The sequence below is a fragment of the Pimephales promelas genome, chromosome 9 (genome assembly GCF_988280905.1).
Source record: "Pimephales promelas chromosome 9, fPimPro1.hap1.1, whole genome shotgun sequence".
Classification (NCBI taxonomy): domain Eukaryota; kingdom Metazoa; phylum Chordata; class Actinopteri; order Cypriniformes; family Leuciscidae; genus Pimephales; species Pimephales promelas.
The window spans coordinates 23,390,809-23,417,128 of NC_142777.1; the positions used below are offsets into that span (position 1 = coordinate 23,390,809).

The window sequence follows — 26,320 nt, forward strand, 5'->3', positions numbered from 1 at the left end:
CGAGCAGACTGAGGCAGGAGGTGTCTGATGACCTCAGTCTGCTTCTGTACAGCCGAGAACTGCTGGGCGAAGTTCTTGACCGCATCGCCAAAGAGGCCGGTCTGGGACACGGGGGAGTTAAGGAACCGGAGCTTGTCGGTCTCCCTCATGTCGGCCAGACACAGCCAGAGATAGCGTTCCTGGACCACTAGTGTGGACATCGCACAACCCACCGACCGGGTGGAAACCTTCATCACACAAAGCGCGAGGTCCATTGCGGCACGGAGTTCCTGGAGAACTTGTGGATCATGACCACCCTCGTGCAGCTCCCTGATGGACCTGCAGCAACGCCATAGCATGGCAGAGGCAGCTTCCCCACAGGCCATGTATGCCTCGTCGAATGGATTCGACGAAAACAGCTGCTAAACAAAGCAGTGCGTGCTTACTGTTTTGAATATCAATCCTACTTAACACTTGATTTATTCCACGCCACTCAAATTAAAATTAAAAAATTATGCAAGGAACAGCCTTCTGTCTGTACCGTTTTGACTTCTTTGCTCGCTGTTTTGTTATTATTCTCCTGCACTGACTCGTTCACTAAGCTAAACAGCCAGAGTTCCCTCTTTCACTGACATTAACAACAACAAAAAATCACTTTATACACTCACCTAAAGGAATACTAGGAACACCTGTTAAATTTCTCATTAATGCAATTATCTAATCAACCAATCACATGGCAGTTGCTTCAATGCATTCAGTATTTTGGGGTCAAAACGTTGGCTGCATTTATTTGATAAAAAAAATACAGTAAACACAGTAATGTTGTGAAATGTTATAGCAATTTAAAATAACAGTTTTCTATTTGAATATATTTTAAAATGTAATTTATTCCTGTGACGGCAAAGCTGAATTTTCAACATCATTACTCCAGTTGTTTGTGTTACATCATTAGATGATCCTTCAGAAATCATTGTTAATGCTGATTTGATGCTCAAGAAACTTAGAAAAGTACTAAGACTTTTGTGGTTACGCAATAAAAGTGAAATGGAATAAACATTGTGGAATAAGAGTGCAAATTAAAAAAAAATCTTACTAATTCTAATCTCTTGAACATAGTGAACAATATTGTACCTTGTCTCTTGTTGTGCTGAGCCTGTGTAAATTAAAGGACAAGATAAAGCTTGCTTCAAGCATTTTAAAAGAAATGATATACAAATGTACTGATAAACGCAATTCTTAACATTTCAACACACTGCTAGATCACAGATATGTTCTTATGATAAATGTTTAACCATTTTGTTAAAACAGTTTCCATGAGACTATGCAACATTCTTCCTTAAAAACACAGCATAGAGTTATGTTTTCACAAAATGAAACTTTATTACAAATAAGGAACAATGCAAATGACTCAGAGTGATAATCTTCGGTATTGCACAGACCTTGTTTTATTGCACTCGACAACATACAAATATCTTTAATAATATAGACAGAACTGTAACAAATGGTGAGAGTAATAATGAGCCATATCATCATTATGTGACGTTTAAAATGAAAATAAACAGGGAAGAACTGAACCCTAAACAGTGGCATAATAATATGCAGTCAGGCCGTAACTTGTCATGTCAGTTACTATGTTTTTCTCACATTAATTTAATTAAAACATACTTGTTATCATGAGTGGTAGGATAAAAATCATCAGGACATTTAAGAAGAAAAATTAAATAATTTACAAATTTTCCTCATTAGTATTAAGAGAACTGCAAACCACACGCAATAAAATATTGACTATTGGTACAGGACTTTTTAAGCAATACAAATTAAATATACAATATAACTAAAACATAAGCATGTTTATTGAGGATACAAAGTCAAAGGTAAAAAAAAAAAATATCTGTATCAGAATTAACCAAATAAATGTAAGATCAAACAATGGATGACTTTGATTGTTAATATATTATATTATTAATAATAATTCGATATCCGTGTTGTATTCGAATTCAAGGTTTCCAAGGGAACCAAGGTTACGGGGTTTTGTGTGCGCATGCGTAGAGAGAGTGAGTGAGACAAAACAATAAAGAGGTTATCGTTCCGAGCCCTGGTGTGGAATTGAACTTATTGTTGAATTGAATAGCTAAAGCCCTTCAACAGAACAATCTGTTCCATAGTATGCAATACATGATTATATTTTTTTGGTGCAAAGGCCAATTAAGGTCTGTTGTTTATAAAGGTGTCATTCATAGTGTGAAAATATATTTATTAAATTATAAAAACTGGTGTATAAAGCAGTTATTTGTGAATAATGACTACATTTTAATTTTACAATTTAATTAATTGTTACTTTCTCATGTTCATAGTTCATGATGGACTGGTAATACCAAACTCTGCCACTTCGCTTTGTTTCTTAGACAGCTCGGCATAGCATAATTGAAAAGTGTTTTCTTTCTCGTGGCATGGTCTGCTTGTCTAAAGTATAAAATCATTGGCTACCTGTAAACCAATCGCATAACGTTAGGTTATGACATGTTATTCACCAGCTCAGTCGCGTCGAACCACTGTAAACATATAATGCGAAAACGAAACCATCGAGCAGAATACCATAGTGAGCATGGCTGACCGAGTTTTGCTGCCTCCTTAACCTGATCCTCCATGAGTGCAACCAAGGGGGGCACAATACCAACTATCCCCTTGCCGGACTTTGGCCTCCCCAGTTTCTCGCTGATGATCGGTAATAGTTGATAACTTAAACTTTTCCCAAAACCTGTCGGGAGTAGGGCCACAACATAACCTCCATTCAAAAAGCTTAACAAACACTCTTCTTGTTTGGGCTTCAGTTTGCAAATGCTGGGAATATTCTCCACAACAGAGCGAAATGCATCCCGTGTCTCCATATCCACCGTCGTTTTCGATTTACCTAATCTAATATACAATCTTAAACTCGGTGCTTAGCGTCTTCGTCAAGGCTCCCAGCCTGCCCTTAATCTGTTGGTTGGCCGGCTGTTTTCAGGCCGGAGGAAAACGTCTCCGGTTACTTTCGTAACCTCAGTTCCCTGAAAGGCAAGGAACAAGACATTACGGATGTCGTATATGGGAACTCCTCCCACCAAGGCTTCTCTGGGCCGTCCGCTTCTTCCCTGGCCTACCACCTGGGGAAGCTCAGAAGCTGCCAGGTCCGGGGCAGACCGGGCCCACTCGCTACCCAGTCGGTCTCAGAGGCAGAAACATGGAGTTCTCTTCCTTACTCACCCCGAAAGACACAAAGTCCTCATTGTTCCTTAAAAAAAAGGTGGATGAAAGGTGGCGGCGGGGAAACTCACCGGAAGCCGTATCTCGACTTCGCGGTTGGGGGGCCCCACCAGTGGCTCGGTGGCGGCAGTGGGCCCAATCCCCGCTGCTGCGCAAGCTGCATCCCGCCTGGCCTTGAGAGCTCATAGGGACATATCCGTCCTTGAGGGCTGACTCAGCATGGGCCAGCCCTAAGCACGCGATACAAAACAGGTGCGTGTCCGGGGGCACGATGGGGCCCAAGCACAAATTGCAGATAGTCACCATCAGACGCAGAAGACAGTTCAGCGTATCTTCGGTGCACTTTTGACGACGGCGAGAAAAATCCTAAAGTAGTAGATATTAGTATCAGCTTTCCAGCACACGATTTGAGCGTGAAGAGAGAGAGTCTGACGGAAATTGGCACTGCATCTTCATTTATACTGCAACGGTGTTTCAGTATTTGCATATTTGCGTCAATTGGCCAGCTCTGCTGGCATTAGCCTGTAAGATTTCAGCAGAAGTGAAGAAGGGGAGGATTTCCCATATACGACATCCATAATATTGAAGTTCAGTAGCCTTGATGGGGAACTGAGAGACATGTCGATGTACAGAAGCTAACTGAAATTGAGCGGAAGTACGAGGTCTGAGGTCGTAGTACGTAGTACGAAGTACGAGGTCGTAGTCAGGCTAAGTTCGTGTTGCAGTGGGGCACAAAAGTAACTTTTTCATTACAACATGTCAAAATGTGCAAAAAAAGTGACACTTTATATAAAACTCTGCATGTTTGGTATGTAAACACCAAAGGCAGGTGATGTTTTTGGTTAATCAGAAATACTATAACAAATGCCTTCCAAAATACCAGATTATTTTCTTTTTTTTAAGGAACAACACAAAAAGTGACAGACTGCTATTAAATTCACTAAGGAAAATACTCAAAACCACATTTTTAAATAAATAAGGCAATGTAATGCAATAAATTGTATAATATTGTAATTGTATAATAATATAGGGTGACCAACAGTCCTGTTTTCACGTCCTGTCCTGGCTGTTTTATAAAGTGATGAAAATGTTCTGGTTTTCCAAAGACTGCTGGGAAAGATCAGCTCTACAGCAAAATATAGATGGGCAAACAAGGAGGATGAGGAAGAAAAACAGGGTAAAGAGGAAGAAAACTAAAGATATAAATATATTTTGTTAGTTCGTTTTTGTAAGTTTGTGAGAGCTATTTTTGTTCAATTTTGGAGGTATTTCTTTTAGCAATTTATTATTTATTTTTCTAATACAGTAGAGACATTATTTCTATCATTATTTCTTTCATTATTTTTTAAACCTGTCATAATAAAACATGTTGAGTAACCTCTGAGAAGCCTATCTGAATTTGTGTCTTGTAATATAACAATTTTCTATCCATACAGAGGAGGCATAGCCTACTTTTATATGTATTGAAATTAATAAGGCATCTTTGAGTAAACTTCGAGTATCATTTGAGTATCTGTTTGCCGGCCCGAGTGTCCTGGTTTTTGGTAATCAAAATGGTCACCCTAGTTAATAGAAATCTTTCTTTCAGTAGTAACACTTTTCCAATATCAGTTTTTTTTTCTTCACACCACGCTTGACTGTGATTACAAGATTTCAGAATAAAAATATGCAAAAGGCGAGGTTAGAGGAAGTGTTCTGTGTGCTGTAAACATTTAACACTGCTTTATAAATTCATCACATCTTGTAATTGAAACTGATTTTTGTTTTCTTAAAGTAGAATGTTAAGTAGAAATGTTTCAGAGGTACAGTATGCAGTACAGTCTCCTTGAGTTTGGCAGCACTGTCTAGCAGGTGATTGGCTTGAAGCCGTGTGTAGAACTTGACTGTTCTTAAAGGCACACTATGCAAGAATTGTACCTTAATAAAACAGCTTCAAAGTCATTTCGGTGGCAAACAAACTCATAGTAGGGCGAATCATCCTGGTAAAGGTTGGGGGGGACGCCATTGTGAAAACCAGCCATTCAAGTTTGACAGAGAAGCCCCCGACAAATCTTGCAAGAATCACGAAATGCTTTACGGCAACGACGTCATACACATCAACAACAACATATGAAACATGAAGAAACTTGCGTGCATTTCAGAGGTGATACTCCAAGATGGAAAAAGCAAATAAAACGTGGTCGGAAAAGACTTGAAAAAGGAAAAGAGAATTTGACCGTGTGAGGAAACGGAAAAGAGTGCCACTTGGTCGGGCTTTCACTAGTTGGTGGCAAGACCTAAAAAGCAACACTGACAGCGATGCTGACCTGGCGATCTTGTTGATGGATGAAGTAAATCTCTTATTTCTAAACTTGTTTGCGTTCTATTTTGTATGTCCTTTTTTACGATACTGTTCATTCACCCACTGTTGATAATTAGACCAGTCCAATAATTTCCACATATGTCTAGCTAGCCATTCACAACAGTGCAAGTATTCCACAGTGACTAAGGGGTCACTGTTTGACAAAAACACAATTTCGACATAGTGTGCCTTTAACGTACCAGAGCAGAGTCACGGTTCAAACCATGGCTGAAATAACCGCTACTAATAAGGCAGTGACTGGGGCTAAAATATGTTTATCTATGACTAGATCTATCCTACAGTCAAGCAAAATACGAACAGTGTGATCTAGAGTTTCTCAAAGCAGATGGCACAGAGCAGGAAGATGACATACAGGAACATAAGCCCAAGACCTAACCTCCGGTCCAGCCTCCAGTGGTTCAGGTGCACGCTCAGTACCTGTGCAGACAGACAGAAAACAGACCATGTACATGCCATGAGACAAACATTACAAAATAATATGTGGCGAGAGTTGTCAAATAGTCAATGATGAACTTACAGTGAGAAAAACAGAAGCGAGAAGGAGAATCACAGAGTACACCAGCCCCTTACTGTTAATGAAGACCTATAGGAAGACCAGGGGAAACTGCTGTAAGAACACGGCTCACAACACGCAGAACCAGGGTAAACAGTATTCTAAACATTCTGAAATTTGCTATTTGTCAGTGTTAACTTAAACCTGAATTTTTTTTTTAAACCTGAACTAATAAAAATGACAAAAGCACAAACTTATTACACTAAAATTTAAATAAAACTGTAAATATAAAAATAAAAATAAAAGCTAAATTCAAAATATTAATAAAAAATATAATAGTATATAAATAACACAAAAATACTGCACAATACACAAAATTATCTTTCACATGGCGAATCAAATAGAAAGGATAGAATAAGGTCAAATTAGGGATGGAACAGAAGGAGTCTCAAGATTTTTAAAGTCCCCGTGAAATCAAAATTGAACCTATTTACTTTGTTAGCGCATATTACTAGTCTTGTGGTGAACAATTAATCCGTGCAAGTAAATATATATTAAAAAAATGTTTTACCTTGGTAATCTTTAATCAAAATCTGAAAAGTTACTTCCGGTCTGGAATGGTTTCTTTTTCTGATGCTTGGGTGTTTTATAATCTTACAATTTTTTCATGTTTCTAAATGCTATTCTTTGGGACTTTCTATTCTCTTAAAATCCTTTAAAAAGTATAACGGTTTCCACAGAAATATTAAGCAGCACAAGCATCTTCAACATTGATAATGATAATAAATGTTTCTTGAGCATCAAATCAGCTTATTAGAATGATTTCATTTGACACTGATCATTTGAGTAATGATGCTGAAAAATCAGCTTTGCCATCACATAAATAAATTACATTTTAAAATATATATTGTAGAAATGGTTCTTTTAACTTTTACACAATATTACTGTTAGCTGAACGCTTAACCACTCCCCTCAAACCGTTAGTTTGCTATGAGCGAGAGATGGAGAGGAGGAGCGCTAGAGTAAAACCCTGCCCTCTGTTCAATATTCCGTTTCACTTGGAAATACGTCACAGCACTGGAGAAAAATCGTTTGCAACTTCCGGTTCATGGGGACTTTAAGTTGTCTGAAAATATTTATTTGCTTTAAATATATTAATTTAATTTCATTATTAAATATTTTTTTTATGATTATTTTATTATTATTAAATAATAGTTTATGTTAGTTTTTTTTTACTTTAATTTAATTAAATTTTTGTGGATCCATCCAAAATTCTTTGAGAAAGAATCGGAATACATCACAGACTATCAGACCACAGATCTTTATCTCTAATTAAAAAAAAAAACAAACAAGAAAACTCACTATTGACCCATAATCAACTACTAGAGTGCGCAAAGCCCATGGGAAACCAAGACCCAGCAGAATGTCAAAGATGTTGCTGCCGATAGAGTTGGACACTGCCATGTCTCCCATACCTGCAGCACCAGACACATTCATTCATTCATTCATTCATTCATTCATTGATAAAACTGAACATGTGGACAAGAAAAGGAAGAGTGGGGTGATCATAGCACCTTGACGGGCAACTATGAGACTAGCCATGCAGTCTGGGACACTGGTGCCTGCTGCTAGAAAGGTAATACCCATGACAACATCTGGAATGTCCAATGTAAAACTGATGATGGTGACCTGCAACAAAGATATTTTAAGTTAAAAAAAAATCCTAACAGACCATGTTACATATTTTGAGACAAACAAACATTTCCACATGGTGTCTTTGCAGTGACAATGAGCGCCGAAGGGCTGATCTCACCATCCACACCATGAGGTAGGAGAACACGGCAATCCAGAGTGTTGAGGCCACAAAGGTAACCATAAACCAGCGCTCCCAGCGCGGTAAAACACAGTTAGGGACAGTGTAGTACAGCAGGCAGCCTAAAGGCCATGAAAACAACCACTTCACTTGCTCCCAGCGCCCCTCTGTGGATAAAAGTACTTCAAATCATTAGCATTTCGTGCAAGGCTCCTTAACGCCATCTACAGGACAAAGAGAGCATCACATACATTCAAATGTCACAGAACAAAGACTGACAATATAGACGATGATACTTGAATGAAACATTAATGATCTCTTTTTATTTTCCTTTCTTTTACTGAAACGTTTCAAAGGGATCCCTTTTGAGCTTTTCAAATTGCATCTTCAGTAACATGTTCAATTGTTCAGTAGTGATGGAGTTCATTTGATTGCAAGGCGCATTAGCCCCGAACGATTTGAGAGCTCTCTTCACTTTTCTGTAATCATAACACTAGTGTACAAAACGAAAATGCATGGTCCCATTATCTAGAAATGGCTCTTAGACTAATGGATCATGGTCCTTAATGGGCAAAAAATGAGGACCATTCTCCTAATCAGGATGTGAGGGGAAATTTGAGACAGATGAACCACAATAAACTCAATGTGTTGTCCTGTTATTCTGAATAATCTGAATAATATTTTAATTGTGGGAGTGGTGGGAGTGGTTATGCACCACATGATTCAGTTTGTTTTTAATTCAGGGAGTCATAATCAAATTCTAATATGATTCTGGATGAATCTAATTTTTCAGCAACATCACAGAGTACTATAAGGGTTCCACAAAAAAGCTTACTTGTTTCATATATTAAAAATATTCATGATGCAAATCATTGGTTGTTAAATTAATATTTATGTTACTATTGTTAATTGTGGAGCGATTGCGAATTGTTTAAGAAAAACATTCACTCACCTGGCACGGTAAGAGGTCTGAAGGGTTGTTCTTCATCTGCCTCTTCTTCTTCCTCTTCAGGCTGAGCATCCTCTATATCTGCTACACGTTCTAACTCCTCTCCTTGGCCCCTCTGTCTGGGTTCCTCCAGGGGTTGTGTTTCACTCTCAATGGCCCCTCCATTCTCCAGACCCCAAGGAACCCCCTCCATGCCTGGACCATCTTGGCCGGCAGTGTCCCCTGATCCGCTGCCACTGCTGTCTCCAGGGCTCCTGTTTCGAATTAGTCTCTGCCTCTGTGGAAGACAGGCAGAAGATGTGAGAGATGTACACAGTGCAGAGGAGACCCAATATGATCCCCTTCAACCGAATGAGATTTGGTTAGATGTGAAATGGTGAGTCAAGCTTGCAGAACACACCGCAAGACCAAAGTAAAGCGCAGTCCGTTGGGACCTCTTAAAGATGACATGCAAGAGCTGCAAGAGTCAAGCCAACAAGCAAGTCATGTAAACAATTGTAGATGGAATACAGCATTTGCCCAAACAAACAACAAAATGGTGGTTACAGAGTAGTCTGAGGATGCCTGAACCTATAGATAGAAATGCTATTACTGACATTTGAAGAGTATAGAGGAAATGACAGCAGACGTTCTGAGGACTGGATCAGTCACCATAATACCTGTTGCAGATGTTACAGTGGGAGGGCCGTGTTAAAGGACACATAGGAAAGAGAAACTATAAATGAGATCTCTTTATTATTTCTCCAAGACAGCAATGACATTAAATGAGCTCAAATGGAAACTCCTGCTTCTCAATTTTTTCTACTGAAGAAAAAAAAAACAATAGCATTTTTCTTACTAAATGTGAACAATTTCTCACTAAATGTGAACTAAATGTGAAAATACAAATCTCATTTGTATCTATTTTAAACTCTCTTAAGGAATTTTAGCAGAAGCACTGATTTTAATTTCTTAATCTATTTTTCTCAGTTTTCCTGTTTCCAACTATTTTTTTATTTAGTGAACCTAAGCGATATTATGATTTGAGATTAAACACTGTATAAACATAATAAGTCTTTATAAGAATGTATATATTGATTTTTTTCTATCTCAACTGACTGAACCGTTTGATTTATGCTTAAAACAAGGAAAAAAATGCAAGAATTTTGCAAATAAAAAAAGATGAGACACTATGTACACTGTCAGTATGATGATTTTTTTTATTGATTATTCTTTTATTTAGCAAAGATCCAAAATATTGGACTGATCAAAAGTATCAAGAAAGACATTTATAATGTTACAAAAGATTTTATCTATTTTTATTTGTTTCAAATAAATGTTGTTCTTTTGAAATGATTTATTCATCAAAAAATCCAGACCTCCTTTTAAAAAACTTTTGTATAATTACTGGAAAACAAGAGAAATTAATTGTTTGCAGCAACCTTTTTAGATAGTTAGATGCACAAATAAACCATACATGAGAATTATATTAATTGCGTCCTTTAATCCATACATGAAATTAGCCTGATAATTTATATTCTTGGTTGCGCAACTGAGGTGCTGCTGTCCCATCCAGACATGCAAAAAGCGAGCAAGCATCCAGCCAGTACCTCAGTGATGAGCATGCGTCCGGCCATGCTGAGGCGAGTGCGGGGGGAGAAGTGGGGCGTGATCATGACACGGAGGCTTGCCTCTGAAAAAGAGAACTGGTGAGGGTGTAGACTCATCAACTCATCCACCATCACCACCGGGGAGTCCTGGCCACCCGCATTCTGACCTGAGAGAAAGAGAGACGTGGTACTATATAATGCACAACCTCTCAGTATGATCCACACAGCTCCACCCTCCACCCACACACCTTTCTTCAAGAGGATCATGGAGGTGTCACAGTGGGGGCTTGCCTCTCCTACCGACACATCTCTGCACAGACTGCTCACCAAACACGGATGACCTGGGATACCAAACCTCTGCTCCACCCAGCCCAAAATCTGACTGTTAAACCTGGAAATGGACACACACAATCTAATATTATATATTGTGGAAATTATGTGCCGACCAAAAATATAAGTATGTAAATTAGTTAAATAAATACATATTACAAACATACTTCCATAATAGTATAAATTATATTTTGACTGGTAAGTAATGTAAATGTTAAATACTCACTTCATGATAAGGATGTAAACTCCATACATTGATATGAGGATTATAGTCTCCCACCTACAACAGAGATATTTATATGAACAGAGATAGATATATATACATGCATGTTAACTACTTAAATGTCAATGAATATTAATATTCCATCTTTATAATGAATTTGACACACTTACCAGATTACTTTATCATCATATATGATCTGAAATACACACCAGTAAATACATAAATGTCCTTAATTAACTGTGACTACAAAATACAGGCAGATAAATATATAGTGCTGCTTACCAGAATCAAGGCCAGCACAGAGAGGATGTAGAAGATGGAGTCGCGGAAGAGCGGCCACCAGGTCAGCTTGATGGTCTGTGAAGCAGGAATGGTGAAAAGTCGCAAGAAACAAACAAAGTGAAACTGTAACGTTTTTTTATATATATATATTGAAACAAACATAATCCTACCTGTCCAGAAAATATTCCACAAACTCCGATGATGACCAGGATGTTGAAGACAGCTGATCCCACAATAGTTCCCACCCCCAGGTCTCCCTTGGTGATGAACACACCTGATATGAAGAGACAGCTACTTATTGACAACTTATTTACAGTAACAACACATTGTAAAAAAAAAAAAATAAACATTGACTGTTACTGACCGATCAAAGATGTGAAAAGCTCGGGTGCGGAGCTGCCTGCTGCCATGAAGGTGGCACCTGCAACATCCTCACTGAGCTGCAGATTCTGAAAACACAAACTCCAGCTCAGAACATGGTCTGCTATTATACAGTAACATTGAGATTCCTGCTAGTAGCAACTAACTACACTCACCGCGGAGATTTTTTCCAGAGAGGGGACAAAGTAGACATCGCAGACAATGGCAAGGGCATAGAACATATAAACTGCCTGTGGTCACAACAGCACACAGAAGACAGGTCAGCAGAGATCCATTCCTTAACTTTCACAAACACAGTGCTATCAAAGACTGAATCTTTCATTGTTAGTTATTTCATTATTTTCAATTTTGCTATGCATCATTATTACAAACAAGTCAAATCACAAACTATTATTCTACAAGTCAAGCTACAATTTAAAGTCAAATATAAAACTTGTACTACAAAACAACAAAAAAATAGGAAATTAACAGGTTATATCAGTTATATTATATCGGTAACACTTTACAAATACAGTCTCATTTGTTTACCTTACTTAATGTATTAACGAATAATGAGCAATGCATTTTTACAGCATTTGTTCGTGTTCGTTTAGTTAATGCATGTAAACTAACATGAACATGAGATTTCTAATAATGTTAACAGATAAAACATGTATTTTAGAAATGTATTGGTAAATGTTTAAATAAACATTAAGTTTAATAAATGATGCAGAAATATTGGTCATAGTTCATATTAACTACTGCAGTTAATGTTAAAGTATAAAATCTTTATTTTAAAGCATTATCACTTCGTTCCTGTTATGGCAAAGCTGAATTTTCAACATTACTCCAGTCTTCAGTGTCACATGATCCTTCAGAAATAATTATAATATGCTGATTTGCTGCTCAAAAAACATGTTGAAAACAGCCGCTTAATATTTTTGTGCATATATTTTCAGGATTGTTTGATTAATAGAACATTCAAAAGAACAGCATTTATTTGAAACAAAAATATTTTGTAACATTATAAATGCCTTTACACTTACATTTGATCAATACATTCATACTTGCCAAATAAAAGTATTAATGTCGTCTTTTTTTAAAAAAGACACTAATATTTTAACAGTAGAGAACTTTTCCTGACACGGTCAATCATTGGACCAAACAGCTCTCGGTATATTTATAAATATAGTTGCATACTTACACAAAACACATGCAGTAGAATTGCCCCATGCCTCCTCTGTCCCTTAGTGAAGATGTCCTCTGGAAATTCATGGATAGCTGGGTGGAAAAGGGAACATTTTTTAAAATGGAGATGGGGTTAAAAGACCATTAGGAATACAGTAGCACAGAGAAACTATGCAATCCACAAAGCAAGGCTTACAATATTATGAAATCCCCTTAACAGCTCTGGTCTGAACTGAAACGGATGTTAATAACATTTAGCACATTAATGTTTACAATAAAGATTGCATCTGAGAGCGCACAGTGGCTATAAATCATTTTTAAATAGTTGTGTTTTTTTTTTTTTTTTTGCGACTGATAAGGGGATATATATCCACGCATATTTAGATGTAAATACAGTATTACAGATGAAAAAAAAAACAAAAACAAAAGGCAGCCAAGAAAGATGGATTTAATCTGCAAAAACACTAACCTATATACTGTAGTGCTGTGCTTTCTCACTTCATTGATGCGCTGTAGCCTTTATTAAGAGAATGTACTGCATTTAACTCAAGGTTGTTAAGAAGCTTTTGTCTATTGTAACTAAGTGGCAATTGAATTGACCATCCTTTAAGCCAATCTGTAATAGTGCAGAGAGGCCAGGAAGAGAAGGCCTAGTTAAATCAGAGGACTGGTAATACTTTAGCCCACAGCTTCTTGAGATGCAATCAGCGTGAAGACTGTTCTTGCTCTGACTGCCTTAAAGAGGCCAGCTTTCTAATAAACAATCATGTTTATCAAATTAAGAGACGGGGGAGGAAATCACACCCCTTTAAATGCATAGAATAATAACAATTTTCTTTTTTGAAAAAACCTTTTTTAAGGTTTTATAACGTACAAACTTTCTAATTTCCTACATGTATCAATTATGTTAAGTGCAATTTCACTAGATAATATGCCAAATGTAATGGGGAATATGTCTTGATTATTCTGAGCAATAACATCAAATCTGTTATTACAATGCATACTGTAGCTGGAACCAACAGCTGCTCAGTTACATCTAAGATTAAATTTACTCCCTTATTGAATTTCATAAATCAGAAGGATTTATGAATAATTGAAGAGGTATAATGATTTTAAAGCCTTTTAAAGCATTATATTTTATTACATTTGTCCACCAAAAGTGATCTGCTCAGCCTACACTAACACTGATACATTAGTTAGCTGTTTTTTAAATATTTATAAGCCTTGCAAACAACTTTCACTAAAGAGTAATGACATATAAGCACGAATAATATTATATAGAGGTGAAGTATGTCATCAAAAATGAAATAACTTCATTTAATTCTTTTGTGATGTGTGAACAATGCAAGCAAATAATAAATAGTTAAAACAGCGTTTTTTTATGTTGTTAAAGTGAATTATATTCAGTAAATGAAACACATTGGGATAGTTCACCCTAAAATGAAAACTAAGTCATCATTTACTCACCCTAGGGTTGTTCTAATGCCGTATACCCTTCTTTCTTTTCAGGACCACAAAAGGAGAATAAAAAAAAAATGCCCCATTTGTTCTCGTCCATATAATGACAGTGAATAACCACCAGCATCAAGCTTTTTTTTTTTTTTTTTTTTTTTTTTTTTTTACAGAATGGTTCCATGATACAGGCATCATATATTACAAGAGGCGGACAGAGTACACAGCTTTATTACTTGAGTAAAAGTACTGGAGTATCAGTACAATTGTACATTTTCTAAATATTGCATTACTACTGCCAACAGTGCTTACATTTACGTACAGACACATCATACATGGAGTTATGAAAAATGTTAATGTTAATACCTTGGAGAATGTAAAAGGAATTGAAAGTAAAATCAAGTCTTTTTACCATGTTGCTTTTTTTAACATCTCAGAAAATTTCAAGAAAAAATCAAAAAACTAAAATAGTGTGAATAGCGAGGTGGGGCGACGGGTCGGCACATTCACGGGATGGACCGGCTGTGTCTTCATCCATTGTTTCATCCATGGTTTCGTCTCATGTTTAAATCTGACCATTGAGTTGACTTTGGTGGAAAGCTGAAGGTGATTGCTGATAGGGTTCCCCAATCAATGGCACCTGCACAATCCAATCACATTTGAGAGGGGAACAACAAATTGAGGGTTTCCGAGATTTTTCTTTTTTCCACGTTTTATTTTTTTAGAAGTAGTAACGTTGTAATAGAGAAAGTAGTAATAGAAATGTAATGGAGTAAAGAGTACAATATTTCCCTCTCAAATGTACTTGGGTAAAGTAATGAGTACTTACTTCCCAAAAATGATACTCGAGAAAAATACAGATCCCTCTAAATTGTACTTAAAGGGATACTCCCCTTTTTTTGGAAATAGGCTCATTGTACCACTCCCCCAGAGTGAAACAGTTGGGTTTTACCGTTTTCGAATCCATTCAGCCGATTTTCAGATATTTAGCAGTATATCAGTAACCAGACAGTTTCTGGTCTCATTGACTTTCATAGTATATTTTTTTCCTACTAGTCAATGAAACCAGAAACTTTTACTGATATTCTTCTAAATATCCGAAAATCGGCTGAATGGATTCGAAAACAGTAAATCCCAACTGTTTAACTCTGGGGGAGTTGTAGAATGAGCCTATATTTCCCAAAAAAAGTGGAGTATTCCTTTAAATACTGTACTCAAGTAAATGTACTGGCTCTGTATATTACACATATTGCTAAATGTAATACAACTCCTAGAAATCCCAAAACAAAATCTCTATACTTTCTTCACCGAGTTAAATATCTCAGATGACAGTCAGAATGGCAGTTGATGTGAATGCGATAGCTTTTTTTTTAACGACAAACAGAACGGATATACTCACCACAGAGAAGAAAGTACATGGATTGTATTTTATGTCACATTTTTATTAATCAACTTGGAGTGAATGTCAGCGCTAATAGTGTCATGAATGTGTGCCCTGCACCGAACACCAACGGACAAGGTCAGGATTTTTCGTAATACATTAAATTTCGTTTTGTTGTTCAACAAACCCTAACAAATACCACCAGAACACTTGGAATATTCGACACATGTTGCATGGGGCCATTCTGACATCTACATCTTGATGCTGATCGCTATTTACTGTCATTAAATAGACTGGACTATATGGTCTGCGACCAGGAATTTTAAAAAATATAATTTCGTTTTTTTTTTTGTGGTATGAAAACAAAAGAAAGGTATGCTGCATTAGGACAACACCAGGCTGAGTAAATGATGACTTCATTTTCATTTTAGGGTGAACAATCCCTTGAAATGTAATTCATGACAGACTGCAGTATCATGTATAAAAGCAAGTATGCAAGGATCCATTAAGGGCTGCGGGAGATCACTACTGTCACAAGCTTTAATACCCGAGGCACTGAACATTCATTTGTTGAAAAAACAACAACACTCACAATCTCATTTCTTAAGATAAGATCAATAAATCAAAAAGTGAGTGATTTGGAGAGTGGGGAATGAAAAAAAAGGACAGAAATGGAAAAGGCGAAACCTCTGTCCATGAGTGATTTGTGGAGTTGATTGAAAGATAAAAAGGGCATATGACGAATCTCACAAAAGTGGCACACTTTGAATGCTTAAAACAGACTATCCTCAGTTCTGAAATTAGGGATTCTGTTGCTTAGTAACACAAGCCTCAAAGGGGGCTTGACTATGAAGAGGGCACCTGTCTCCATCAGTTCACAGAATGAGGAGGCAGGGGGGAAAGATAGCGAGATATGGACGGATTTATTCACAAAAAGGTGAATAAAGAGAGAGAGAGAGAGAGAGAGAGAGGGAGAACCGCTCAGGCTTTCACTCACCAGCTCTGGGTGTGTTTGATGTCTGGTTCTCATTGACGATTTGCTGGGTCAGTTTACGCCCAGCCCAGGTCAGGTCTGAATCCTCTTTGGAATGGGCTGTAAAAAAATGCATAACACATACATTTATCGTATCTAATCGGTCCAATAATGTCCTTTTTTATGAAAGCCATTGAAATGGCACAAATTTAGCTTCTTAAGACAATATATATATATATATATATATATATATATATACACACACACACACACACACACACACACACACACACACACACACACACACACACACACACACACACACACACCAAAGAGACAGTGCAGGGTACAAAAGTCTAGTAAAAATGCTTGTATTCTGAATTCTATTGCATTATAATTTGTTCAGGCTTTTGGACGGGCTATATCTAACTTAACTCCAACTTATTTAAAAATAGGAAAAAGATTGAGGAAATCAGAATGCTTCCTCCCATCCTCTAAGGTTTCCATGGAAACCTGATCCAAAAGCAGTGATTAATGAGTGGTGTGGAACTGGATTTGAGCCCAGAGAGGGTGTGGTTTACTCAAGAACCAAATGACAAAGATAGTTCTCATTTGCATATGCAAAGTAATCAGTTCCAAATATAACTGCAATAGGTTAAATGCCTTCATATGAAAGTATACACAATATTAATACTTTGGCACAGTAGTGATTCAAGAGAGCATGACTTACATAAACATATAACAGACTTATCTGACATATAACAGAAACCAACATATTTGAAGATTTTAGATTTTTTTTAAATTACGAGTTTACAGTTAACTTACTGTTAACTTTTTAAAGTCATCACCAAATATTTAATGGTCTATTGTCAATTGCTAAGATGTTAACATCTAGGCTATATTTCTGTAGTTTTTGACATGTCTATAGATCCACGTCTAAACATTCTTTGTGATTGACATGGTAATGTTCCAGTCTATTATTAAAGACAAGCTACAGTTACTAAAATCAAATCACAGTCTTTCATTCAGCTGTAAATTTCAAGGGCACTTTTTAGGAGCTGCTTAACATTCAGACTCAGCCTCCCAGAGGAACTCATTACTCACACAGACAAAGCTGGAAAAGTTAGAGGCACTGTGAAAAAAAAAATCAAATCATAAGCAACACAGAAGAACGACGACACAGAAGCAGGTCACATTATACATTTCCCCCTCCCTAATTTATGTCAGCATCTGTTTGTGCTTTTCGACAGGGTGTGGAAATGTCGCCGCTGGTACAACTCATGGGGAAGTTGACATACCTTGAGGTGTGACATGCTATATTCTCAATCATAAACAGCTTTCTCTCAAACTTTTATGATATACATCCAGCTCTTATCAGATCATTGTACGTCAATTAACTGTGAGTGCTATACTAAATATACTTCAAATATATTTTATCACTTTTTTGTCAGACCACAGTAACCAGTAAATGGCAAAATGGTGATTCAAAATAGCCAAAAATCAAAAGGAAATGATAAAGCACATGCACATGTTATGCATCATCTAATTGTCCCTATAGTCTTAAAATGACAGTTCACCTAAAAATGACAATTCTGCCATCATTTACTCACCCTCACGTCATTTCAAACCTGCACGGCTTACTTTATTCCACGATACCTAATAGAAAATATTTTGAAGAATGTTGCTGAAGCAGCTGTCCAAGTGATGCCCTTTAGAGAAAGGCAATTATGTGCCTGCTGTGGTCTGCCACCCCTGCAGTTCAGTTATTCCCTGCTGCTCTTCTCCTGCCCAACTCCTTTTGGGGTTTTGTTGTAACATCACTTGATGCATGTCAAAAATAATAGGTCCACATATTTCTGAGAACCTCTTGAACATTTTGTTTTTAATTTAGGGTGGATTGTTTATGGCAGTACCACACTCCCACAATTCTCACCCAGTTCTTCATTCCATGTGGGTCTAATTATTGGCTTTGACCACTATAGCTGCATAATATGGTTTATTTACAACCACATTGCATCACAGAAACACATTATGACAGAAAGTTGTTAATGAATCTCCACATCGCCAAGACAATGAAAAACACTCAATTGAGTGTGTGTGAATAAGATCGGGTTAGACGGGAAATACGCACAAACCAAACATTTAACAAAATATCATTAGCAGAGGAAATATTTTGGGTTTATGAATGAATAAACGCACCTGTTACATGAAGAATTTGAGCGAAGCAGGTGATGGCGATGAGCCCGACAGCACATATCAAGAGCCGATAGAAGAGCCGCTGCCGTCTCGATCTCAACACCGCCTTCATCCCTCCACCACACCTCTCAAAACATGCCCACCCAAGAGAGAAGCCCTCTTCTTTCATTCACACCACCTATATTGGCCTCTCTTTTCTACATACGGCGGACTTGCTTGCTTAAATGCAGCCATACGTTTGTCGCCCTAGCATCCCACTGCTTCCAGACACATCTTTCACTTACCGATATTTACCCCTTTCGGATGTTTAGTAACGTAACGAAACAGCGAAAATATCTTAAGCTATCATTGACCAAGAAAAAAAAATGTTTTTCACGTATTGTCTCAGCTTATAAGCATTCTTATCACATCCACCTCCATCTCTCTTTCTCGCTCTCTCCTCCCTCCACACACACGGCGCTCGACTCCGTCACCGAGGGTGTTTCCCAGACTCACAACTAACTGCGCCCTCATGCAGGGTTCACAAGAAGAACACCCTTGTCCAGCAAATATTCAGCTCTCTTGAGTGTTTTGACTATACTGTCCTCACAAAGTATTGGGGTTACTTTACGAATAAGGTACCAAATAGGCCCAGAAACTTTAAGAAACTCATTTTTTTTAACCACAGGGGGGTCTAACTACGTTTAGGATAGCTAGTATCTCTGCAATTTTCTACCTTATATTCAATCAACATTAAATAAATATTAAAAAGAGACAAAAACAAACAAAAAAACAACAAGACAAACAAACGAAAAACTTTAAAACATGGTTGTAATTAAGTAGTAGCTCACTAGTCACCCAGCAGGGACTTATAAGTCTGGGATGAAATAATGGTTTGAAGTTGATTAATTTATAGAAAAGATATATTTCAGTAAAATATTTGTTTTCTAACAATAATGTTGGTACAGTCTTGAAGCAGAGTTGCATTGGACAAATAATTATAAATATTTCCATTGCAAAAAAAAACAAAACAAAATGGTATTTATTTTAAATGAAAGATAGCAAGCCCATGGAAAGACAAAACAAAAAAATATATAGTTAAACATTAAACTGAAGGTAAACAATATTCAGTGCCATACAAACAAAATTACATTTGTTGTATAATTCAGGACAAAAAAAGGTCAGCCTGGCATAAAGCACATTCACATTTGTTTGAATAGATTATTTGGCACATCAATGACAGTAAAACATTAAGAGCAAATTAAATAAAAGAGCATACCATTTTGATATTAAAATATTTCCCTTTTCAAAAAAAAAGTTTGCTTTACAAAAGCAAAGATTGCACAATAGAACCAAAACCAAAATGCATTATAAAATATTTAAAATTATATACTTGACATCCACCAAATTGACACCAATTAAAACCAATAACACTGGTGCAATGAAGAAAAACAATTGTAAAGTGAAATTAGAAATCAGGATTTCTGGCTGGTTCTTCAGATAAAAAAAAGAGCTGCTAATTGTTTGGTTTGAGAACAGCATGCAATTGCTGCCGCAGGCTCAACAACATGCCCTTCTGGATCAGCTGGGCCAATGTAATGAAATTGCAATGAGAAAAAACCTAGTGCGCACCCTACTTCTTGTGCTCAAGTAAACCAGTCACCTTGAAGTTTATGCCGTCTCCTGGAAGCGGGGAAGGTATCAATGGACAGAGCCAGCAGATGTACCAGTACTTGCCCAGGCATTCCCTGACATTGGCCAGCACTCCCAGGCTGTAAGGCTGCCGGGTGGAGTACCACTCACGTGTGGTCTGTCCCCTCAGCATCAGAATCACGTGAAAGAAGAGGAAGGCAGCAACCAGTAGGAAGCCCACTACACAAGTGTCAGCAATGAATGCAAAAGCAAACGCTCTCGCCGTCACCTGTCCTGTGATTGAAGAAAAACAGATGTTCATGAGATTTTTCTGACAGTTTAAAAGGTATCAATATAACACATAATGCATCATTATATTTTTTGAGCAAAACTAATAATTTGCACTACCATTTTCCACAGCTTTCATGGACCTCAGAAGTAAAAAAAAATAATAATAATTTTGCTGTACCAATGCTGAAGTTCTAAAGTCTTTTATACAGCATTTAGTTTACGTAAATAAGTAATCGTTTGAAATATATAAAATAACTGTTCTCCATTTAATATATTTTAAAGAGTAATTTATTCCTGTGAAAGCTAAGCTGAATTTTCAGCATAATTACTCCAGTCACTAATACATGATCCTGCAGAAATCATTCAAATATGGTGATTCTATGCTGATTAGTGCTTAACCATAATTTTTTATTATCAATGTTGAAAACAGTTAATATTTAAAACTGGTGAAAACTGCTTAATATTTTTTTGTGGAAACAATGACAGATTATCAGTATTATTTGAGGAATAGAAAGAAATGAATGTGTAACTTTATAAATGTCGGTACTGTATCAAATGACTGCTAAAAAATAGTAAGAAAAAAATCTTACAGACCGCAAACTTCTGGGCAGCATAGGCCTAAGTAGTGTTCTACTGATGTTATGGATTTATCATAGCAGTAGCAGACACTCATTAGTAATTTCATACTCACCCGAGACGAGCATGATCCAGGGCACAAGCAAAAGCATGACACTGTGAAAAGTGACACCCTCCTTTAGGATGACAATGAAGACCTCAGCATTCATGACTACTGCATAGAGCAGCCCTGCCCACATGAAGAGCAAACAGGTCAGGAAATACCGGTAATTGTGGAAACCGACACACTGGCCAAAAAACACACAGTGATGATCACGACGCAACACACACACGTTGCAATCGTAGCAGTGCGAGCATCGTGGAGGAGTGTGTGTCTCACAGTTGTAGCAGTACCTGCCATAGAAGAGGAAAATATCACATCATTATTGTTTACTGACTTTTGAGTGAATTGGTGAATACCACAAAAGCTCAAAGAGGGATTCAAGAGCATAATGATAAATAAATAATGCACAATCAAAACAAAACAATTACCTCCACCCTTGGCCCAATGCATCCCCTCCAAGAAACACTCCGCGGATACTTGGGTTAGTTTTTACAAACAACAAAGCATTCCAGGTAATATTTCCTAGCATGAAGTACTGAGCGAAGAGATGCATGGCCTTCCATATGTTGCACCACTCTGTCTTCTTCTCTGCTGGTTCAAGAGGAGCCTCCACCAGCACCAGATAGCTGACCTCGGCAGTGATGGAGAACACCAGAAATGCGTTCAGAACGATAGGCAGATGGCGACCGGTTGACTCCACCTTACACCATAGTCTACTCATGAACCTAGCCATGTTTTAAGCTTCAAATCATCCGTTGCGTGAGACGCTAACGTTACCTGTTCAACCTGTTTTCTACATGTAAAGCCACTCTATTCTCGCTTGCTCGAATCTGATCACAAAAACAGAAAAAAATGGCCAGTTGAGAGAGACATTAAAAATCCTTCAAAAGTCCGTTGGCTAAATGACATTTATTAAAGTTGCAACAAATAAGAAGCTTTTGAAACTAGTAAGTTAGTGAATAATAGGACACAGCTAACTCTGGCACATTACTTTGAATGTTCCACAGTAAGACTACATATATCGGTTAGAAACAATAAAATACTCATCTATAAAACACATTTGTATTAATTGATACCGACCTTACATTGCATTCAGAATATCGTTTCGACAAAGAACTGCTGCAGCAGGCTAACAACATTCGGCAACATGACAGTTCTGTGTTGCAGCTGAAACGGTCCGTCGGAAGTAAACGGCACTCTACAACAGTTCCACGTGGATGCACGCACACGCACAGAAAATAAATGAGCTCATTGGTTACATTTTTATTAAAATAAACTGCCACCGTGTCGTGCTAATTTATCTTAACACGAAAAAACACATTTATTAGTAAATAAAATAGAGCTATTATTTAAATTAACTTAACTTACTCGTATAATAACTTTATTGTATGGAAATGTCTCTCTCTCTCTCTCTCTCTCTCTCTCTCTCTCTCTCTCTCTCTCTCTCTCTCTCTCTCTATCTCTCATATATATATATATATATATATATATATATATATATATATATATATATATACATGGAAAAATAATTATTGTGAAATTTTAGTTTGAGGGAAAGGAATCACAAAATATATCATTTAACAATAACTCCTGTGTGACAGTAATCAATCAAAGCCTACCACGATTTTCCTTTGACCACCCTTTCCTTTCTGACCCCCTTTTGCAAAGAATAATCCCTAATCTCATAATCCGCACTGCTGGTTGTTGAGAGAGCAGATTTCCATTCAGATCGAGTTTAACATGACACCGTTTACAAAGGGAGAGGAGGAGCGCCATGACAATTATCAAAGGAAATTATACGAGACTATACAACACAAGTGAGTAAATCGCTCGAAAGATCGTGTGACTTTATTTTGGTAATTTTGTCCCAGCCACAGATCTGTTTTTACCGGTCTCGTTGTTATTTACTGAAATTCTCTATATAGGCCTGGGTTTAGCTTGTTATAAAGTGTTGTGGTGCACGTTGTCATGATATTGTGAGTTAAATGCTAAGTGAAATTCTCCATAGCTATCTCCCGTATGGTTTAATAAATTTCTCAATATCTCCCGTATGGTTTAATCCCAGGAGAGGGCGCTATTGTTTTTTCAACAAGTGTAGTTCCCCCAGATTATTCTGTCACAATTTACTTGAAACCTATGAAACAAATAGCATTAGGCCTACCTGTATGATATGTTATGTAGATTAATTTATTGATTAAGATTAAAATGCAATGAAAGTGCATGGTAGGCTAATAGCTGTCATTATGCATAACATCTCCTTTTATTTTCATCTGAAGTAGCATAAGCCCTACACTTTTGAAAAAAACAACAGGACAGTACACTGCTTTTATAAATCACTGTGTAGTCTGAGCATGTGTGTTTAACATTATAGGCTACTAACTTTTTCTGAATGGTTGTCTCCAATATCTGCAGTCAGCAAAGAAGGATGCAGCTCCAGAGTGATTTTCAATCACAGCAGCGGAAAAATCGCCTGTAAGAAACATCAATATAATCGAATTAAGAATTTTAGAATAATTGGAATGTGTTATCTGTGGTATAATTGTGCTGGAACATTTTGAATGTCTGGCACACTATTTTTGCTGTCAAATATTCTAAATACATGTTAAATGAGAGTATCATATTTTGGAAATAATAATTGTAAGAATCATTAAGATCATATTAACAGTTTTATTAAAAACTAAAAATTCTGATTTTCAAGAAACTATTTGACTTATTTTTTTTGTCTTGAATTTAGAGGACACTGCCATTCGTTTTGAGTTTATTATCAATGAATGAGTTAAATAATATTATTTCGTTCTTGTTGTATAGAAGCAGGGCTGCCTGGCTGCAGGGCCGCTGGGTAGAGATCAGTGAGCAGGAGCGCAGGGCTCAGATCCATAACCAAAAGCTACTGCAGGACTTTCAGAGAGCACAAGACACACTCAATGACATGTTGGCCCACACCAAAGCCATGAACAATATACGTGTAAGCAACCACGCAGGACTACCTGCACACTTCCATGATTTACAGTGTACAATACACCTGTATTGACAGAAAAAAAAGTACCTTTAAAGGTACTTTTTTTGTCAATAAAGGCAGTTAAAGGGACAGCATTGTACCTTCTCTAACCTTAAAAGGTGCATGTTGCTAACTTAAAGTAGTCAAATGTACCTTTAAAGTCACCATAATATCAAAACTGATTATTCTTATGTTTCAGGGAATATTGCAATGTTTATTATAAATGATTTATTTGTGCACATCGTCGATTTTCATAATTTTCTCCAATCGCAAAGGACAAAATCAAGTCCTATATACTAAACATTTTTCTCGTTTGATATGTCACAATAAGGAAGAAAAGACTGTTCCAATTTCCATTTCATGCTGACTTTTAGGGATAAATAATGTATCAAGATGTCCCTTTAACAGTACTGCCACAGTGACAAGTTGTGTATCACTAAAGGTAAAATATTTTTTACTTTATTTTCAAATAGTGTATTACAATACAAATTCAATCACATGACCCACTTTTGTTTTCTTAAAGACAAAATGATTCATTGCAGTTTGTTGCATGTGTATGATTATTTTGTTGTTGTTGAACTAACCTTCACATTTGCTCTTCAAGGTTCAGTATGAACAGTATCTGGAAGCGAACTTCACACAATGGCAGAAAAGACTGAAAGACATAAGAGTTGCTGAAAAGTCCAAGGTGCTTTTTTTTAAAGGGAAAGTCTTTTAAAACGTGTAAACTTTTATTGATTGTGATGTCTGTTTTTATCCAGCGGGTACAACAGCACTCGATGAGTTTTATTCAGCAGATGGAGGAGGACGAAGGTATGAAGACTGCACATAGGTCTGACTTTAGAGGCCACCCTTTGTCCTCCAATTCTCCAAACCCATCTCAAACTTCTCACACCATTAAAAACACCCAGACAGCAAAAGGTAACATGCTTAGCAAATTCTGTTAGGTCATCTCATTCCCCATGTCAGCCCTTTTTAAGGAAACTGTTAACGCTAACCTCTTTCTTAAGACATCGAGCAAAATTTTGAGAGATGCAACTTGGAAAATGGCCATCATCCTTACTTTCCATCCACTTGGTTAACTGGCTCACAACCTTTTATTTCCGGACTCCCCCAAAACAATATCCCAAAGGATTATAAAAACCTTCAGAACTTTCAAGCCTTGAAATATCCCTTGCCGCCCTACTATTCTTTACCTGGAGATTCACTCCATCAATCACATTCTCCAGTCCAGCAGAAGCCACCATCAGTGGACAATCTATGGGCAGGTACAAGGCCAGGCTTTGTGCCTTCAGCTCACTTCACTCCTGCCGGTGCTTCCTTGCCACGATTTCCTGTGTTGAGTCCTATGATGTGGGGCATGATGGATGTACCAGACCCCTGTGAGGAAAGCATACACCACAAGGAAAAGGTGACAAAAGAGACAGTGCACCCAAATGAAGAGAGTTGCGAGAGACTGAAACGTAGGAAGAATGGGAAAGAAAACGATCGGTCTGAGCTAGACTGTAGACCAGGTTAGTGTTGTGAAATTTTGGTAACTGATTTGTTTCTTATTGGGATAAATGTGACATTAGTCTAATGTAAACAAACTCCTAATAAGTCTGTGTAAATTTTGTGTGCTTAAAGTGCGTCTATCAATTGAAAAAGAAGAAAGTAGTGAAGGCAGCGCTGTACCCTCTGAAGTCACAGTTTCTGGGATGCAAAAAAGGGGAAAGAAAAAAAGAAATGGGACCAAATCATGCTCCACAGAAAACGATAACGATTCTCAAGGGTAAGCCAAATGAACAATACATTGTATATTTTTTATCAATCCATGCATGTTAGAGATGGATCTTTTTATGCGCACAATAATACAAAAAAAAAAAAATCCTCGATTGCATTCATATCTTATTGAAACATCTTTCCACAATTATCTGTTGTACAGTAGC

General features: G+C 37.1%; 3 protein-coding genes across 7 annotated transcripts in view; 1 reads left to right on the forward strand and 2 right to left on the reverse strand.

Moving 5' to 3' along the window:
- Positions 1 to 1,396: 1,396 nt before the first annotated feature.
- slc24a6a (solute carrier family 24 member 6a) lies at positions 1,397 to 19,265 on the reverse strand. 2 transcript variants are annotated; one of them, XM_039664594.2, is made up of 17 exons: positions 18,817 to 19,265; positions 16,642 to 16,737; positions 12,828 to 12,904; positions 11,800 to 11,874; positions 11,628 to 11,712; positions 11,434 to 11,537; positions 11,264 to 11,338; positions 11,152 to 11,177; positions 10,985 to 11,038; positions 10,677 to 10,819; positions 10,429 to 10,595; positions 8,843 to 9,116; positions 7,891 to 8,057; positions 7,652 to 7,766; positions 7,440 to 7,552; positions 6,102 to 6,167; positions 1,397 to 6,001 (listed from the first exon to the last, which is right to left on the reverse strand). In XM_039664594.2, exons 1-17 carry the CDS (start codon positions 18,980 to 18,982, stop codon positions 5,891 to 5,893), a joined length of 1,914 nt encoding a protein of 637 aa, XP_039520528.2. In that variant the 5' UTR covers positions 18,983 to 19,265; the 3' UTR covers positions 1,397 to 5,890. The 2 variants fall into 2 exon arrangements, with proteins under 2 accessions (XP_039520528.2, XP_039520529.2); XM_039664595.2 differs by having other exon boundaries at positions 10,510 to 10,595; positions 18,817 to 19,264.
- Positions 19,266 to 19,811: 546 nt separating this feature from the next.
- On the reverse strand, positions 19,812 to 23,856 carry zdhhc24 (zDHHC palmitoyltransferase 24). Of its 4 annotated transcripts, none has more exons than XM_089134897.1 (4): positions 23,775 to 23,856; positions 21,823 to 22,224; positions 21,407 to 21,684; positions 19,812 to 20,718 (listed from the first exon to the last, which is right to left on the reverse strand). In XM_089134897.1, exons 2-4 carry the CDS (start codon positions 22,125 to 22,127, stop codon positions 20,426 to 20,428), a joined length of 876 nt encoding a protein of 291 aa, XP_088991023.1. In that variant the 5' UTR covers positions 22,128 to 22,224; positions 23,775 to 23,856; the 3' UTR covers positions 19,812 to 20,425. The 4 variants fall into 4 exon arrangements, with proteins under 4 accessions (XP_088991023.1, XP_039520531.1, XP_039520530.1 ...); XM_039664597.2 differs by lacking the exon at positions 23,775 to 23,856 and adding an exon at positions 22,480 to 22,736; XM_039664596.2 differs by lacking the exon at positions 23,775 to 23,856 and adding an exon at positions 22,475 to 22,735.
- LOC120474379 (uncharacterized) overlaps positions 22,916 to 26,320 on the forward strand; it is a 6,840-nt gene continuing 3,435 nt past the window's right edge. Inside the window, exons 1-8 of the mRNA XM_039664591.2 lie at positions 22,916 to 23,211; positions 23,807 to 23,866; positions 24,203 to 24,359; positions 24,997 to 25,080; positions 25,154 to 25,313; positions 25,403 to 25,906; positions 26,019 to 26,163; position 26,320. The exon at position 26,320 is cut by the window's right edge and continues 605 nt beyond it. Of these exons, the coding sequence (XP_039520525.2) occupies positions 23,135 to 23,211; positions 23,807 to 23,866; positions 24,203 to 24,359; positions 24,997 to 25,080; positions 25,154 to 25,313; positions 25,403 to 25,906; positions 26,019 to 26,163; position 26,320 (1,188 nt within the window). The 5' untranslated portion in view covers positions 22,916 to 23,134. The remainder of the gene's footprint in view (positions 23,212 to 23,806; positions 23,867 to 24,202; positions 24,360 to 24,996; positions 25,081 to 25,153; positions 25,314 to 25,402; positions 25,907 to 26,018; positions 26,164 to 26,319) is intronic.